General features: G+C 37.6%; 1 protein-coding gene across 3 annotated transcripts in view; it reads left to right on the top strand.

Moving 5' to 3' along the window:
- The window catches only part of LOC111253450 (uncharacterized), a 46,878-nt gene extending 30,810 nt beyond the window's left edge, over nt 1-16,068 (top strand). Inside the window, exons 1-6 of one of the 3 annotated variants that reach the window (XM_086973861.1) lie at nt 5,228-5,552; nt 6,505-6,813; nt 12,390-12,457; nt 12,946-13,079; nt 15,060-15,151; nt 15,439-16,068. In XM_086973861.1, the coding sequence (XP_086829987.1) occupies nt 6,748-6,813; nt 12,390-12,457; nt 12,946-13,079; nt 15,060-15,151; nt 15,439-15,567 (489 nt within the window). In that variant the 5' untranslated portion in view covers nt 5,228-5,552; nt 6,505-6,747 and the 3' untranslated portion in view covers nt 15,568-16,068. Of the gene's footprint in view, nt 1-5,227; nt 5,553-6,504; nt 6,814-12,389; nt 12,458-12,945; nt 13,080-15,059; nt 15,152-15,438 lie in introns of those variants that run through there. The other 2 variants (XM_022812823.2, XM_086973862.1) reach the window with 2 other exon arrangements.
- Nucleotides 16,069-18,916: the final 2,848 nt, after the last annotated feature.

Raw genomic sequence — 18,916 nt, 5'->3', positions numbered from 1 at the left:
TGTATTTAAGGCTTGACACGTGGCTTAATAGCAGGACATCGAACTACTTCGATGTCTTTTCACAAGCGGCGTAGGATTAAACCGCTCACTTAACTTGGCACAAACGTGTTTGAACTTTCTTTATTAAGGCTACACGAGATCAGTTCAAGCTAAACAAGCACAAATCGCTGAAACTAACAGTAACATAACTATCAGTAAAACTACAAGGTCGTGTACTAGTGCGTAACCTTAACTTCTTTTTACAAACCAACAGCCCCGTTTTGTTTCGTCGACCGAAAATCTTGATGTAAAGAGGAATGATAATTGAACGCACGATTTTGGGTTCGATATCTCTCAATTGTTTCTACAATTATTGATAGTTAGCCTATTATGTTTGGCTATAAAAGGTAACGTGAAAAGATAAGGTCGAAAGCGAGTAAGGATTCGGGTCCTGTCGTCAAGATAGGACCGTGGCCGATTACGCGAGTGTCCTGTTTCAGGCTGTGTAGGAACGGCGAAAGCAACATACTAGAAACTAGCATTTTAAGACTGCAGTTTATTAGGCGTAGATGAAATTCGTTGTTTGAATCTCTCTCTAAAGGGTTTAACTGAAAGTTGATGGTGGTGTGAGGTGCTAAACTATGCTTTCTCAAAAGGCTACGCCCATTAAAAATTAAGGAACCACTGAGGCTGCATATAGCGATAATTATTTTCGTAAAGGCAATACATTTCTTCAAACATCTAAGCATTAAAATTAAGGTGGCAACGAATCATTATATATATAGTGGTACGTGAAAATCAGGAAAATTTTTGGGTAATCATTATAACAGTGCGTCGTTCTTTAAAGTTTGGCGAAAATAAGGTACAATCTCGTATTTCCATGCTGAACAAATTCCCACCAAATATGAAAATTTCGTCTTTTAAGCCGGAAAACTGACAGTTTACATTAATGCAAATTATTGTACGATTTTGGGAAATCCGATGAAACCTGTTATGGGGAAAAATAGAAAAGAGTTTAGATTTGAAGGACTCAAAAATGTATTAAAATCTCTAAAAAAGAGACAAGTTTTTAATACACAAAAGGTTTTTGATACACAAATTAGCGGCTGTTTTCAGATGAGAACGCCAGTTGCCACTTAGAACGTCTAGACAAACCTCAACAGTTGATCTTTTTAAAACTTCTTGAGCCTTTTTGCATCTTTCAAACTGTTTAGCCATTTTGAGCCTGTTTCCAAAACTTTGGCGTGTTATTAGTGCCATATTTAATTACGTTCGATTTTCTGAGCGACATCTGAATTTACGTCCACCAATATTGTCTCACGATTAATAATCTACTGGTAAAGTTATCTGCGGAGTAGAGAACAAGTATTTTGAAAATGATTTGTTAGGGGTTTAAGTCCCGAATCGAAACTGTAACGGTATATTGAATAAGCATGACCGTCCAGAGCGACACTTTTAATACATATAAAGAACAGTTATAAAAATATTTGTTTTTATCTAGACATTAATTACAGAACGAAACATTCAACAACAAAATTCTCAATTTAAACGTGCTACCCTGTATACTGGAACAAATATATATATATATATATATATATATATATATATATATATATATATATATATATATCCCAGTTGCATTTATTCAATTTAATTACACCTTCGTTGAGAATTACAAGAATAATTATTTTTAAGCAGTTATACGTGTTTATAGGCCAAAGACTTCGACTCAATCCTGATTGGTTACAGCCAATTTCAAACGCTCACAAAAAGCAAAGCGCATGTTGACATGTGTGTTCTAGACGAAGAAATAAAGGGCTGGAAAAGTAACGTAAAAGCAGCAAGCAGAGGTGTAGAATGCTGACAGGTCTTCTTTCCGCTGCCGGGTGTCCTCTGTATCCGTAAGTAATGCGAGAAACGTTATCCAACATCCACAAAATATTACAGCAAAGGATCGTGGTTTAATGGTTATTAACTTGGCCAACCGCGTGGCCTTTAGCGGTTTCGAAGGAACCGCTAAGTGATTCTCACACTGAGGCCCCATCTCAGACTACTAAGGGAAAATCTGCAAGTGTCTTAGTCATGCATAAATGTATTCGCTTAGATTTTCTAAATAAAGTTACATATGTTTACAAGCAACAACGAGAATTCTTATTACTCATAGTATTGTACTTACAAACAGTCATAAACAAAGAAAACCAACGGATTAAGATTTTTGATCCCCCTATGTTTCGATTTTACGTCCAGTATCGCCGTTAGGCATTCTTCCAGACTGCTGCCTTCACTAAGCTCTCACGGGGACAAGATTATTGATCATACATATTAGATTATTGATTCATCGAAATCTTAAGTAGTGAAACGAGCTAAAAAGGCCAACAGTCTGGGCATATTTAAGGTATGCATTACTAACCTAAGTAATTGTATATATGATTATCTTTAAAAACCTAACTCCAAATCAAGATTCGAAGGTAATTTCGCCATTTTTCTTTAGTCGTGATCATTTCCGTTTAGACAGCTTAAGCCACATTCACGTCAAAATCATTCAATCAGAGATAAACTAATATTTCCTTTAGCCTTGGAATATTCTATAGAAACTGCACCATCTTGCACCATCCGAACGTGATCCTCCGGATCACTGCTTTAACGCTATCACCTTTAAAGGATATAAGGTATGCTTCGATCCCAGCGACGGAATGAAACCATTCTGATTGTGGAGCACTTATCATTTTTCACAATTCTCTCGAAAACCCTCTCAGCCCTCATAATTGTACGACTTTTTTTTATATCAATGTTGCTGTAATGCCATTATAACAAGCACCTTCTCTATGATCATTGGCTTTGCTTCTAATTAGTTTACCGTTTTAGAAGTGCAATAAAAGCTCGGACGGTGGTTTACATTTGCAATAAAGGCCTTCTGTAAAATGATGTCGCGTATTGCAAAACATTTTCTCATACATCAAGACTAAAGTTCCGGAAATGTTCATAACAAGCCCATCGCCTTCTAATATATCATTGTTAGATATTATGTGAAGAGCACTTCCAGATGCACTTGATCTTATCGCTTCTGTGTAAGCATCCTTTGCATTGGTTCTCGCTAAGGTATTATTCTATACGCAGAACTGCTTTCATAAACGAGTCGTTTCTGTGCAATTTGTCCCACATGAGAATTTCTCCAATCTGAAACGGCCTTTACAAAAGCTTTTTATTTTCAGTAGATTAACTTTCCAGTTAGACGCAACTAATTTTGGCGCAGTAAGCCAGGATTAATGGGTCTAGAATGGCAAATGCAGTCATGTCCTTTTGGGTTTATCAATGAAGTTGCTTGGTTGTTAGGCTTGAATTCAAGCAACGGCACTTTTTTTTTTAATAATTGTTCTCTGTTTCCTTTACGTTTCTAGCATTTTCATATTCAAATATGCAAATTTAATACCGTTTGAATGTACACTCTCTCCTGCATTAGTCCACTGTAATTTCATTGTCCAATGAGAAAATTTGATCTCTAATTTCTGCTCCGAAGAACACGGATGTTCCTGACGAAAAGCAATGGGTTTTCGACGTCTATTTTTCGCTTTTTTAATGAAATCAAAGAGCTTAACGGGGTGGATTCCAGGTGTAGAAGGTCTGCTTAAGGATAGCTTCCGAGGTTCACTAATGCCACCTTGCAACTCTAGCGCGCACTTTCTTCTGACTTCTTCGCTCAGCCATACAAAATTAATGAAGACCGCCTGAAGAAAGATAGACGATTGAAAAACAACTTATAAATTGTATGGGAAAATTGATTGTGGTCATCTGATTTTCGGCAAGTGTCTTAAATTTCGCCGTGCTAGCTTAGTGGATAACGTATTTGCGTGATAATCTTAGGTAGGGGACGTTGTGGTCTAGGTTCGGAGCCCAAACACCAGACCGAACATAAAGCTCGAAACACAGAGGTGTCTTGAATCTACGAGGATGCTAAACCATGAGGAACCCCATAAATTAAATGAAAAGAATATACAACTTCGGCTTTCTAAGTCTTCCAACATTTTGATTTGCACCAGACAAGACACAGTCACGACAGCAGGTTTCTATACAGAATCGCTACGAATGACCAGAGTAATATATTTACGCCGATCTAAAGCAGAAAAAGGACTACAGGGACAGAATATAAAAAATAAGCATATTTTGCAGTTAGTAAAGCTGGAAAGGTCTTCTAAAGCAGGAAATGTTTGAGAAAAAATACAGCCTGCATATGGTAAGGATCTGCACATGGCTGACACCGCACAGGGACGATAGAAAACGCGATGTTATCCTTGTCCAAGCCAACGCCAGGTCATACATTGAAAACTCACGGAAGCTGGTCTACGAAAGTTCAAGTGAGGGCTCCTTTACATCGATATCCATCTCCAGATCTTGCACCGGTTACTTCCTTTTCAGATCAACAGCAGACCTAAAAATTTCTAACGATATCAACCAAATAAACTGACTGAGAAGGAAAGGTTGTAGAGAGTGACTATGAGCACATAATAAATTAATGTTTTGCTAGAGTTTAAGTGACACGCTGCGTTTTTGTTAAGTGAAAAACACGCCGTTGTTTAGGTCTCAACGTAACCTAACCTTAGTCAAGCTGTTTACTAAGCGAATGATAAAAGATCGGATTAGAAAGAAGATATGACTGTAAGCTTTTGCTAGACTGTTGATGAAAGCTTATACACTTCATACGTGATGATACACTGTGAAACTGATAGTCGGATCGCATCTAAGTCCGTAACTATGAAGTTTTAATCTCAGAGCTGAAGAAACGCCAGTAATAAAAACCTGCTTATATTGATGCAGTCGAATATAGACAAAATGTGTTTTTTATTCTCTGTAACATCCCAAACCCCTACGATTTTCCATGCAAACCACAACTATTGTTCTATATATTTATTATATATATATATATAAATATATAATATTTATGAATACTTTTCTCTATCGAGTTTTTTTCCTACTTTTACTGCAGCATACGGCAAGGAAATTTTTTTATTTATTAAAATGGGACGCTAACAAAGAGATGTGTAATCATAAAATTGCTTGTACGCAACATACGGAAAGTACTATATTGGATCAGAGAATGTTCTCTTTATTTGACCCTTCCTCAACGACGTCGCAACGTTCGGTTGGAGAACTGGCATTACTTGATAGCACCTACATAGTATCAGAGAGAACCCCTTTCCCACTCACCCTCTCCAGAGTAAAGGAGGCGGTTGTAATACTTGTGCCCGCGGTTAATTTGCTAGTTATAGCGCATGTCTGATCGTACAGTGTAATCACTTCCGCGCGAAAATAGCAGCTAACGCGCGCGCCAAAGTTTTAGTTACATCAGGACCGACTACTTTCAATATAAAATGCAACTTTAAATGTGTCATCAGACTGCATCTACTAAGTAGTGACCTACTGAAACAATTAGAGACGCAACATAGTTACTTCATACGAGGCCCTACGAAGTTCTGCCTTCATTGTAATTTGGAATCGTAACCTGCTAGGAACGCGTTAAGAAGATAAGATTTTTAATAGGCATCATAATGATGACTTATAGAATCAACGTCGGATTAGTGAGTAGCTTTTTTGTCTTCTTCAAAGCTAATTGTGTAACTGATAGCTTCATCATCGAATAAAGTACAAGTGAAGGCTTTTAAAGAGCAGGAGAACGACAATATTTCTAATTAAGTTTTTCGAGGGACATTAGTTACAGCGTTACAACTTGAACTAGTATTCTGAGTTAGCTCAGGGTTCGAGCTTTATTCGAGCCAGTAACTGCAAGCTGCAAAATAAAATTATGATAGGGGTGAATGTCTTCTTATCATAAAATTATGTTATATCATCGACGTACCTTACCATGAAAATCATGATTGAGGAACATACCATCACCTCATAGTACCGTTGAATAAGAATGTTTGTGGCATGTCAGTTGAACTTGACGCTGAGCATTCGTCGAGTTGAATGACTTCTACGGTACGCCCTAACATACCCTAAGTCCCTAATAACTTTTTGATTTGTAAAGGTTCACTGTTTGAGAATGAATGAAAAATAATTACATCCGAACCCAATTTAAATTGCTATTCAAGTCGATAACATTTAGTACGCAAGATTTTTTTTGATCAATATTTTAAAAAATAGCTAGAACTATAAAACTATTTAAATACATTAGTAACTGAATCACATTGCATCTTTCTCACAGGAGAGCTAAAAATCTTTAAAAATAAGCTAAAGTTTTAAAATTGAATGTAACCAGTATATCAATGTGGTTTCAGTTGCTCTGAAGTACGGTAACGTTAATTATGTCAACGCCATACTTCAACTCTATTTGAGGGTATATCGTTGTATGTGAATAATGAATAACCGAAACATCAAATGCTTAGCTGTAAACAGTATAGTTATCTATCAAAACTGAAAAGCTTAGTAAATATTGAAAAAAGAAAAACTCGAGTCCAAGATTCGTCCTTGTTGAACGCTTCTGCTTTGGTTTTACATCGTATTTGACTTCGTACTCTGTTCTTTGAAAAGACTAAATTTAAAGGCTAACTTATACCAGGAAAGCTATCGAAGGATACAAGGTTATACAAGGACAGTATCGAAGAGGTCCAAGTTATTGAAAAGCGTGGAAATGCATCACATGGTCGGAAGTAAAGGCTATTTTAAGGCGAAAACTAGTTTCTTCTTTGATATAATACAATTGTAAAATATTCATTGCCCGCACTTTTCAACGGATCATCTAATTTGCGGTTATAACTGCGGTTTCACGTATTTATGGACTCAGTAATAGCGCATCTCTGCAAGCCCATGATGTACATTGAAGATGCCTCATTAGAAAAGGTAAGCGCACACACGGTATTGCAGATATTTTTTCTTATTTCGTGGGTTGTCTGCCAGTGCAAACGTTCAAAACTGGCCTGACTCATATTAGGCTCATAGAGCTCATTTTGTACTACTCTACGATTATTTCGATATAAGGATCGCTTTTTTGATTGCGAAATCGAAAACTCGTTAGCGTACTTTGATCGCTTGCCCTTTCAGCAAGGATGCGTTATGCGAGAAAACGATTCGAAAGCGTCAAGAATCAGGCTTCATGCAGAGCAAAGCTCTGCTGCTAACTAAAGCATATACGTTTTAACGTATAATTATTTCTTCAGAGGTTCCTACACTAGCTCTCTTGCTCAAAGTTCCTTAAGTATGAACGTGCTTAACAACGGGCTTCTTAACTTTTTCCCTATCAGAGTTTTTACCATTTACAAATTTATTTGTTATGGTTTCATAATAACGTCATTACGAACAAGAAACTAACGGTTGTTTCGGATACCGAACGATTATCCTGACTGAAATAACGTATGACCGGTGTTGATAGCGCATTGGAAAAAAGCACAATTAATTTTAAAAAATGTATTCAAAGCTATTATGAACTAGAATCTAGACGCTACCTTGGTTACACTCGAAGAAATCGAAAACTTGCGTCAAAAAAACTACACGGACTTCGCCATTTCAAGAGTCGAATTATTATTATTGTTTTCAGCATGGCGCTAGGTAGCGCCCAGACTCAAGCGTACGAATGATCATAAATATTGTGCTAAAACACTGTTTTGCCAATCTTTCGAAACAATTTAATGATTTTGAATATAATTAATAATAGAGTATCTGTATGTACTACTGATATCTAACAAATATTAAGAAATATTCGCCAGCTCATTGATGTTGCATACATTCTTTAATAATGTGATAAATGCTTTGTAATTAGGGCTATTAAACGCTCATAACCTGTTTCGGTGATTAGAATTAGATCGAAATCAAACGAAAAATACATGCCACAGTTATCACTGCTAAGTGTGTTTGTGGTCCATATATATATGTGTGTGTGTGTGTGCGTAATGTTTTTAAATCATACAGCACGTCTTGTAGATTATCGATTACTGGCGTTCGAAAGAAGAAAATGGAAAAAACCTAAGAGACCAAGCAGATTGGAGCCCTTGGGTTGGTGATGAACTATTTTACCATTTAGAATACTGAAACAGATACAGGTAATGTTTCCTCTTGCGTGCCCCCCATAGCTAACAGCAAAAAGACGTTGAAGTACACTTGTCCTTAAACATGTATTGCTACCATTAAATACATTATTCAAATACAAACTTCGTTCAGTTCCATAAAACATGACAGCTCGAAGCGCCTGCTGCTTGATTACTGATAATTATCATAGTGCTGAATGACCTCCTTTAGAAGAATACGTTTCAAAACCATTTTGGCATTTCTCAATAGAAGTATTAAATTCGTTTGCGTCAGCTGGAATTCTAGACTTTTTTCGACAATTCGAGCAGCCCGTAGTGCGGCTCTTTTTTGCAGTGAACCATGGTCATGCAAAGCGTCGCTCACGACAGGTGTGTCTTTCACGTCTTTTACACCTCATTATTTAATGAGCAAATAAAAAAAAAAACTAGCCGGTGGCAATCTACACGCCACTCATCTTAATAAAGGCTGACATGAAACAGTTATTTATAGCAACATAGGGAGAAATGTTAAGTTCTTAAAGTGTACTATTGCCATCAAGTGCTCCTAAGAAATATATTCTACCAGCCGACTGTGTCAATGGTCTTTAAATATAAACCCATTGCGTTACGTATGATCTGAGAAAAAAATATACGCCATACATACAAATTGTTTTGTACTAGGTTTTCTGTTAGTGCAGAACATTATTGCTGCTTATCTTGAAATTCGCGTTTAAGATCTAGTTCAAAGCATTACTCAAGGAATGAGTTACATTAGCTCCTTCAGTTCTATCGAATACATCATTTGCTCGAACAATTGAAAACGAGGCCACTGCTCCAAAATACTTACATGCTATATTAAATGAGTAGCTGAGACATGTCGCTTTTCAGTCTTATCCTGTACTCCAATGCAAGTCAGGTTGATTCCGCTCATCTCAAAAGTAGCCATAACTGTGTGCAAATTATCTTCTAGGATTCTCGGTAATCATTTATTCTCTCTTGTCACTTACCCACATGCCACAGCCTGGTGGGTAAGCGCTTCTAACCAATGAAAACTTCACCAAAAAGTACCTTTTTACAGCTTTCTGCTCTGAGGAGGGTTCTGTAAACAAATCCGGAGGTGTATCCACTGTGTAACGTCCACTTAACTATGTTTTTGAAAAGTATTGATCATATCGTCCGGTCTTCCTTGTTGTTAGGTAGATATATCGTTTCATATCCATTACAAATTAAAATTATTTGATTTACGTATTATACACCACTTCGATATGAGACATATTTCCGATTTGCAAATGGTTGCCTTTCGAAAACACTTGCTGCAAGAGTTTTGATTAGCTTTTAAATTATCTTAAGTTTCTGCAGTTAGCAAAGCTAGTTGCGGTTTAAAGAAACCTTTTGGGGCGTAGACCCCGGGAATCCCGGCCATGCAAGATTGAATCGAAGTAATCGATGCATATGAAGCGGCCGGTATGAAAGCGATTTCCCTATTGTGAAGCGGATTAAATTTGGTGAAATGCAGTTCCCTATACTTCAGGCTTGTGTTTGGCGATGCATGAAGAAACTTACTCGATTAAGCTGAATTAATTCACATACACTTAACTAGACACCCCAACGAAGTGCACCGGTTTGCGTCTGTTAGTGTCAGGCCTTCAGAAACCAAGTTCTCGTACAAAAGTGCTGAGCATGACAAGATGCAAACACCCAATCTATGCCTGTCATAGCTATGTTAACCAATCTAACCCGTAATTTAAATATAAAGCTAGAGAGCACGATGTATGTAGACGTCAGTCGGATGGACCGTATATGATATTGACTTCAGGGACATTTTGAAATAAATATTGAGAGCTGTTCGAGGCTTTCTTTTTTAAAGTCTGACCGAGTTCTTTTTAAAGGAATATAATTTCCTTTAATTCCTTTATTATTATTTCTTATAAGGCAATTCTTATAGGGCAAATTATTTCCTTAAAATCTCTGCTTACTAAGAGTAGCCAGCGCACTAGTAGTGCTGTTTTTGTTATGTTCGCAAATTAGTTTTGCGTAAGTATTGAGCAATTTTTAACCAATTCTTTTCTGTGATCCATTCTCGGAATCGTATTGGGCTGAAGTAAGCTGTTTGTTGCCAACCCTTTTCATTTAGTTTTTAAAGATGTCTATTACATTTATTGTTTTATAGGCTGATAATTTTTATTATGTCTTTATAGACTGACCTATCGCTTGAAATATTTTGTATAACGTGCGCTAAAAATTCGATACCAGTTAAATATACCGTCCAGTATTTTATAAATATAGGCGTATAATATAACGCAACTCTATTGTTATGAGTATTTCTCTAAATTACATTGCAGATGTTGCGCTGTCGATCACAAGAGCTATTTGCATAGCAAAAGTGGTACAAATTTGGGTGGGCTGCTGTTATTGAATACGAAAGAAAAAGGACTTAAATCAGTGTTACAAGCTATCGGCATGGTGCCATTCGAAACTAATCCAGTATTGTCTACAAGGGTAAATGCGCCGACCGTAAGGCCCACATTTAATTCTATTAAAATCCTAAATATCTGAGTTACCTTTACATGGACTACGTGGCAGTGTTTAAAGGTAACTCAATCCGGATACACTGTTATAAGTAAGAAAAATAGCAAACAACAAAAATGAACATAGTCGTATCTCAACGACCCAATATAGAGCGCCTGCAGAAGTAGCAACATTAATAGGAGCAACAACAAATATGTTTCACGTGTTTCCCGCCGTCCTTATTATTCGTATGTTATTGTTGAGACTGATTGTTCGTTCTTTTCTATCTTTCTTCTAATTATGGTCCGTGGCGCCCACTCATGTACCTTACTATCTGTTTACCTGCGTCTATACGCTAGTCGATAGCCGCTAGCCGCATGAGTCTGGATGTCGATGTCTGCAATATGGATTGGTCAGGTGCTAGCTCACCTGTCGTCTGCCAACGAAGGCGACAGCTAAAGCAGTAATAATGTTGCGGTAACGGACGCCTGCTTGATCCATAGAGATTACTTTTACATGCGAAAAACAAGATTTTATTTTGCCTTATAAGGTGACTCTTCGTATACCATTCTCCTTCTATTAGTTGGCATCTTTCCGCTTTTGCCATTCCTGAGAGCCGTTGCCATTGCCGAATCGTCGTGGAACGAGCCAGCGCGCAAAATGCCTACAGTATTGCTTCTGCTGATATACTATGGACAGAATCACGACCGCTAGAAAGGCTCAGAACGCAGACAGGCAGGTTGACGCCTGTCTGTCCATAGTTGTTGCTACTGCCTCTGAAGTGTATGTCGCCCATCAAAACGATGGTGAAGCTAATTTTTTAAATACTTATGTCTGAAAACTAAACGGAGACACCATCCGTCCAGCATGCACACAATTTTTAAATGTTCAAACAGAGCGCGAGCTAATCATAATAATAATATATGATGTACGCTATGATACGGTAGCTCTGTGCTTCGTTGGCTCAAAAAGGTAGTCAAATAAGATCCACTGTGATTCAGTACAGGAAATACACAATTATAACATCAACAAGGTTTTCGTCAAAGAAGGGATAGACATCTAATCGTTGACATCTTCGTGAGCTGCTTTGGGAAACGCTATACGCTATCCGCAAACATATAGAAAAGAAGACAAGCTTAGTAGTTTATTGAAAAAGCTAGGTTACTAAGACCAGTATAAAGACACTCTGACATATGGACAAGTTTAGTGATTTCTAACCTTTCAAGTTCATCCTCGTAATCTATTAGTGCGTTTCATGTTTAAAATGTGAAGTTCAATAATAATCTATTGAGACTGAGTGTCGCGTCATCAACTAGAGGCTGAGGCTCGAGACCGTGTCAAGCCGTATCATGTTGACAATATCGCACGTAGAATAAACAAAGAAGAATGATGAACCCCGATCTTTAATTCAAAATATATTTAGTAGATAGCTTTTCACAATTCATTGATATAACTTCACAGAAATGCCACCACTACAATAAAACGCTTTTTGTTTTCAACAAATGTCACAGATGCCTTTCCTGTATATAATGGAACGCGCAGCGATTCCAATGCAACGCGATATTGTATTATATTACGAAAGCAAATTCAATTGTTAAGTTCGCGAAGTCTTTTATAGCATGGAAGAAAAAAATGTCTTAAAAGGTGTGATATGTGTCAGAACTTACAGAGCACTGAAGGTATTGAGGTACTACGGTGGCCAAGTACTCTAAGTACCACATGGTGTGTGTGACAGCCTGTCTGAAGAGTAAATCTGTGGTCTGCATTGAGCCTTGATTGAGTTTCATGCTGCCGCGTGAAGTGGAACACTGTACTGAGTTATGCTGTATAAATGTTATATAAGTTTTACCGAGACGACGATACCAAATGAGGGTCTTGACCCGCATTCTGATCCTGGTCCGCTTACAGGCAGTTATGGCCGTTGTGCTATGCGCGACGATTGGATGCAGCTACGCCACGCAATGCTACCTATGCAGGTGAGTCTCCGTGATAGCGCAGTGTTTGTTCGGTGCAGTGTAGGTTCGAATCTGGGAGCAGACACATGGTTTGTTTCGTCCTGGGAGCCAGCCGTATGAAGTAATGCCTAATAACTCAAGTACTGAACGCAAAACAAAAAAAAGCCTAACCTATATTAGTGTAATAAAGTACAGGCGGTCTGCCTTACGGCACATACAGTTGAATAATGTAATTAAACCTAATATCAGCTTTTAATAACATACTCGGTTCTTATAACGACTCTAGGGCCCCTGTGGAACTTAGGTGTATTCGGGGAAACTTGTTGAATGTGGTAGTGCGTGAGTTAGCTAAGAGGCGGCTTCTGAACGCTCTAAGTCCACAACGTTGTCGTTTAAGTCTAGAACACGATGGACGATTCAATAAGACAAAAAAGTGATTTTTTGGTATCGATGTAGCTTTAAATATGCTTTAAGTTTACTCTAAGTTCCGCTAATGCTAATAATTGCAGTTGGAGTCAGAAGGAAGAGGCTCTTGGTGTAAATCACACAGCCAAATGTCGCGATGAATTTTTCCGCCCTGATAAAATATCGGCCACCCATTGCGACTACGGCTGCGAACTACACATCTTCAAAGACCTCAACGGTAATAATTTGCTCAAATTAAAGCTTGTAACATGTTTGACTTAATACGTAATGAGACACAAAGTAAGAGGCAATAACAGAATACACGTTTAATTAAAAAAATCTAACTGACATCTCAAATTTTCTTTTTAACATTTTCTAATGCTAACAACAACAATGTCTTCATCGTGACATGCTCGTGATCATTTCGTTTTTCTGTTAATAAAGTTACAACAGCGCTATACAATTTAGATAATAATTGCCCTTCAGATATGCCGTAAAGGTGCCTCACTCGTATATATGCGTTTACTCAAACCGATAAAATCATAAGATTATATTAGAGTTGCACAAATTCATCTAGAGAAAAAGATCATACTTATCATCTACTTGTGTGCATACAAAAACGGACTGGCTAGCTTTGCCATTAGCTGGTAGAAACAGTCGCTTCGCAGGTATCCCCTTTGATCTTGTACGTAGATGTGCATTCATTCACAAATTGATGTTATATTTTCTTTGTTACACGCTTATCCATCAAGATGCTCATTTAGATAATTTTATGTTCAAACGGAAAAATGAACAAAGGGAAAGTGAGGACAAGGAATCCGGCGGTATTTTTACGCCGACTAACGAGTAGCACAACTGCTGACCTTCGACGCAATCGGGGGTGTTCCGTACGAATCCACAGCAATAGGCTCAGACATTCAGATCTACTGACGGTCCGCAGGACACCTTGTTGTCGTGGTCATGCTCGCAACGATAGCGGCTGTACATTCCGGCCAATTACGTTCATGCTCACCTGTCAACAAAAAATCTACGGATTTCTGGTTCGAGGCAGAGGGGCGCGCGTGTGTACCTTTCCCTCGGACGTCGGCATACGTCGCAGCAGTTTACGAACGCTCTACTTGATATCCCCTTGTACGAAAAATAATATGCTACTAGTACTGTTCTGCTAGGATTCGGGTGACCTTATGAGAGGTTGAAAAGGCCAAAAGGTTCGGCTGATTTCGGCAGAACTAATCCTGATCCTCACAGGCTAATTCGACAAAGCATACCTTTGCTGAAAATGAACCCAGTGAATTCTATTCTTTTCGTAACGTTTACACTACGGCCGCTTACCAAAGGCTGGCTAATCGATGCTCCAGGATCGGCGCACAGGGTTTGATATTTTTAAATAGGAGAATACAGGTTCTAGAAGCCTACTGGCTTCACAGTAGCAACACGTCTGGGGTCTGCGACCCTGGTTTACCTTGCCTTTAATATCGCAAATTCTACTTGCAGGCGCAATCCGTTGATGTGCCCTTCTCTGAATAGTAGCAATAACCGGAATCCTTTTTTGATAAGTGCGCCCTCGGAAGTGGGTATCAAATATATAACTTAAGTTCGGACCGAGTCCTTTGACGTTCGGTTCGGACTGCTCAAACTACCTCCGCGTATGAATCGACTTTTACAACTGTGTTAGCTGCCAGGAACACGCTGAACATAGCTTCACCTTCAGGTAATTCAGCAGTCCTCATTTAGCTCGCACAAACTATCAAACATCTTCCAGTTCCTCCTGTCGCGGCGGAAAAACATTCCGGCAAGCAGGCCTTCTCAAGGGGAAAGTACTCGTATAGCTTCTGCTTAAATTCTCACACGTGCCCCATCCCCACATCGACGCGCCGATTTCCTGACTTAATCTTTTGGCTGTTTCCGTTCCTGTTCTAACCACTTGTGCTCCTCAACCCATCGTTTAGGCTTCCTTTAGGCAAACGCCATCGGAGGCGACCTCTTATTAGCCAAGCGTTCGAACAACCCGTGCGATATTCCGACGACACTGCCATAGGTCCTACCATTACCACCAAAATAAGGCGGATTGACTGAGTTTTATTGCTGGCTAACAGAAGCAAGCGTTTCACAGCCACTTGCTCTGATCTTATATAACAGCAGATGTATATTTACTCATACATTAATATTATATTTCCTTCGTTACAAGATAGATGATTAATAAATGAATTAATTACAGGTATAATTGAGTCCGTTCGGCGAACTTGCGGAAAAGAACCGAAGTCGCGGATGGACATTAGTAGTGGTTGCAGTGCAACCCGAATGCGGCAGGTTAACATTTATTCAGCTAAGTTGATACACAAAAAGAAACTCGAAAAACAAACACATTCTATCTGCCAGTTAATCCAAAATATAGCACAAGCTATTCTGTGGTATTCTGGAACAGCACAATAAAAAAGATTCGATCAAAGCCATATTAAACAAAAATTAATATCCGATACTCACATGCATAACTTACATCTCTTGTAATAATAAGTAATTTACAAAAAAATAATCAGCATAGTTATACGATAATGTGGATTTTTTTTTGTGTAACTTAATTACAATGGATTGAGTAGGGGACCACGAAAATTTGTCGCTGTCAAACGGATTATTGCAACTCATCGCGAGGGACCGTCATTGCCTCGTTAACGCTCACTTTTGTTGGAGTTCTCATAGCTGCTATGTTCTTTCTGTGGAGATGCTGACCACCGACAAAAGCTCAGACATGACCACGCTTTCTCGTCAAATGTTGGCACCGGATAAAGTAAAAGCAATTTTCTATGTTTGCACATACAATCCGTCATCACATGCACGTAGCCTGCTAAAGTGCGGCATAATTAATATGAGTGTAATATTCGTGAGATGTATGAAACATTAAACTCGAGTTCATAATAGATATTGCTCTAGCTGAGAATCGTGGAAACAAAATAACTTCAGCGCTATGTGCTGAATATAGACATGTACTGTAGTCAAAACACATAAGATATACATTAGACTATTATGAATATTTCAAGCGACCTGCTGAATATATGTTTGCTTAGAAAATCTCAAGGTACTCATACTTTATTACAGTTTAGTCAGAATTAATTGATCAATCCAAAAGTCATATGAAATACGTGCCATTTTGTAGCTTGCTTGATAAAAATTTATAATTACTTCCACAAGTGTGTTTTTACTATAATAAACTCTTCTAACGTCGTTAAGCAGCGTTTGTGTGTTCTTAAATATTGTGTAAGTGACAGACAAACACTTATGGGACTACATAGATTACTATACGCATGACATAAATGATCAAACAATTTAGGATCTATTTGAGACCCAAGTTTATCCTACATTCATTTCCTTAAGTTTCTCCAAAGGGTGGTTGCTGTTTCCGTAAATAATAATGTCGTAGTTATTTTTACGACAGTTTCGTAATCATGTTTGTATCGAGTAGCAGTAGAGGTCTTTGCCGTAATAAATTACGGATTATGTGGATTATGCTGTACTGCTGTAGAAAAAGTATCGACTTTTTGCTTTTCTACTCTTTTTCGACTGACCAAAAAACTTGAAACTAACATATAGACACACTTATACGTGTACTAGCACGTAATTACATAATTAAATTAATATTAAAATAAAAAGCTAGATAATCTCTAGTCGATGTGCATGGTCCCTGAGAAAGACACATATCTATTTATCAGCAATGCATAAAAGTATGACGATATTTTTACATAGAAGAATTTTTTTTTGTTTTGGACGATCATTTACTCACATCATGTTTAATACATTTTTTTAGAAGGCTAAAAACTCTACATTTTGATACCTAGACCGAAGGTTTCATAATTACTAGCAAATATTCAATCAACAGAGCTAGTTTTGCTATTTTCTAATTGAGTAGATTCAATTAACTAAGTCGTTTTGTTCCAACAATCAGCCCGCGTAACATTTGCAACATGTCGTGAAGGAACTACTCTATAATATGATAAAGCCAACGCTTACACACATACATTAAACTTGAAACAGCACTATGTGCCTTATTTTATATTGATTAGGAGCGCAGCCAAACGAGCTTAAATTGGTAGAGCAAATGTTGGCCCTCATTTGTTTTTGCACCTTAATTCCGAATATTTTCGTATCTATTTTAGAAAAAGCCATCGATGCAAATAAGTTCTAATAAATAGGACGTCACCCAAAGACAGCACGTTTCTCAAGATGCGTGATTGTTTATCAGAAAGTAATATTTATCGATCAGTTAGACTTTATTTTTCACCCTTGTCAGGTAGCATTCAAACATTTAAAATACATCCATACATTTATAACCATTTGGCAGAATAAACTTAATATACTATACGATAAATATGATAATTTTATTTTATTTATTTATTTTAAGGTTGTAAGACGGTTCCTGAGGTAGTCGACTTCAGATTTAAAGGATTATTCAGGACATACTAAGAATTGCGTTTTACGTTTGGTTAAACTTGTACTCTGCGTAAACTATGATGGAAACTGTGAACTGCATAACGGATTACTGTTCAAATTCTGTCGTCCGTCGCAGTTTTCATTTGGTAGAACTTGAAATTGATCTCTGCGAATTTTCGATTCTATTTTGCCAGGTTTTCTTAGAGTGCTGGAGTTGACAGTAAATCGGAATGGTTAAGGAAGTCTTCGGCAAGCTGTGACGTTGCCGTCAGCAAATAGACAAACCTGTTGCGGGGTGTTTAGTGCGATCTCATAGCTCATTTAAGAAACGAAGCCTTTGTGCGATTCACTTGCTCAAATTTCTCTACAGTAAGATCCTCTTTATTATTATTAATTTTATGATTTGCTTACCTGTATGTGGCAAGTGGTACAACTCCGAAGTCGAAAAGTCGCAGAGCCGTTAAGATGAATACTATCTAAGGGTTAAGTATTAAAGATGGATTTTCAGGCAACGTTAAATGAACATCAAGAGAACAACTTATTTGTTGTACTGTGATTAATTGAAAAGAAAATTATATTGAAAGTATATAGTCTTCAAATATCATTATAGTAGCCAATATTACTGTTGACAACACGACAAAGCCAAGATTTTACAGCTCGACATTTATTTTCCTCAAGAAAATTTCCCTAAAAAGTCAATTCTTCTGCTTACATTGAACAATCGCCCTTACTTTTATGGTAACTGCGTGACACCTAGATGTGTTTTATTCTATGATAAGAATCTTTTGTAAAAATTGCGGATAGTTTGTGCCCTTCACGTTTTTTTTCATGTTTCAGAAAAATGTTTTTTTTGGGACGTCACAGTGTAATACCGTACACTTGCGGCATAGTGCGGTCAAACCGTGATGGATAGCAAACCGTGAACTCTAAGAGGTAATACAAATACGCTTAAAAATGTGTGCTAATTCATATTGTTTCAACTCTCTCTAACTTTCTTTTCAGACTTTATCAAACTAAATTGTCCAGCACATTGCAAGCATTGTGTGCTTTGTATTCTACAGTATCTTATCCACCTATATACAACGAAATATTCGTGCTTGTTTGTTTGTCTGATCCGAATGAACCCGCTAAAGTGGTTGGATTGGGCGGGTACCATCCGGAATAGTGCACAAAATATTTAATAAACACTCTGTCTCGGAGTCAATTCGTTTTTCATCGTACAAAGCGCAATGCTGATTTGGGCAAGTTTGTCGCTTTTTGTAATTCTTGTAGACTTCTGTTATACATGTCCATGAGAAAACTATAGGGGGATGATGTGGGCCTTTTCTCGAGAATTTTTTCCGACGGACAGAACCATACTAGAATATTTACATGAAGGTGGAGGTAAAGAACTTCGAAGAATACTGCAGAGAATAATAAGAAAAAGTAAAAAACATGAAATTGTTGTGACGCCCCATAAACAGTGTTAATATGCCAACCGAAGCATACCATATATCTGTGTCTTCACTCAATTTAGTATTTGCAAATATTTAAAAACAAAAAAAAAATAAAAAAATAGTGGAAGATCTTGAGGCCTTGGTGATGTCCTGTTAGCAGAAATATATATAAAAGAAAAGATGAACAGCTTTTACGCTTAAACAGCGGAGTCTTCAT

This window comes from Varroa destructor, unplaced genomic scaffold (genome assembly GCF_002443255.2).
Source record: "Varroa destructor unplaced genomic scaffold, Vdes_3.0 BEIS01000006.1, whole genome shotgun sequence".
Taxonomy (NCBI): Eukaryota; Metazoa; Arthropoda; class Arachnida; order Mesostigmata; family Varroidae; genus Varroa; species Varroa destructor.
The sequence above is the reverse complement of the archived record's forward strand: the minus strand, read 5'-3'. Positions and strand labels throughout refer to the sequence as shown.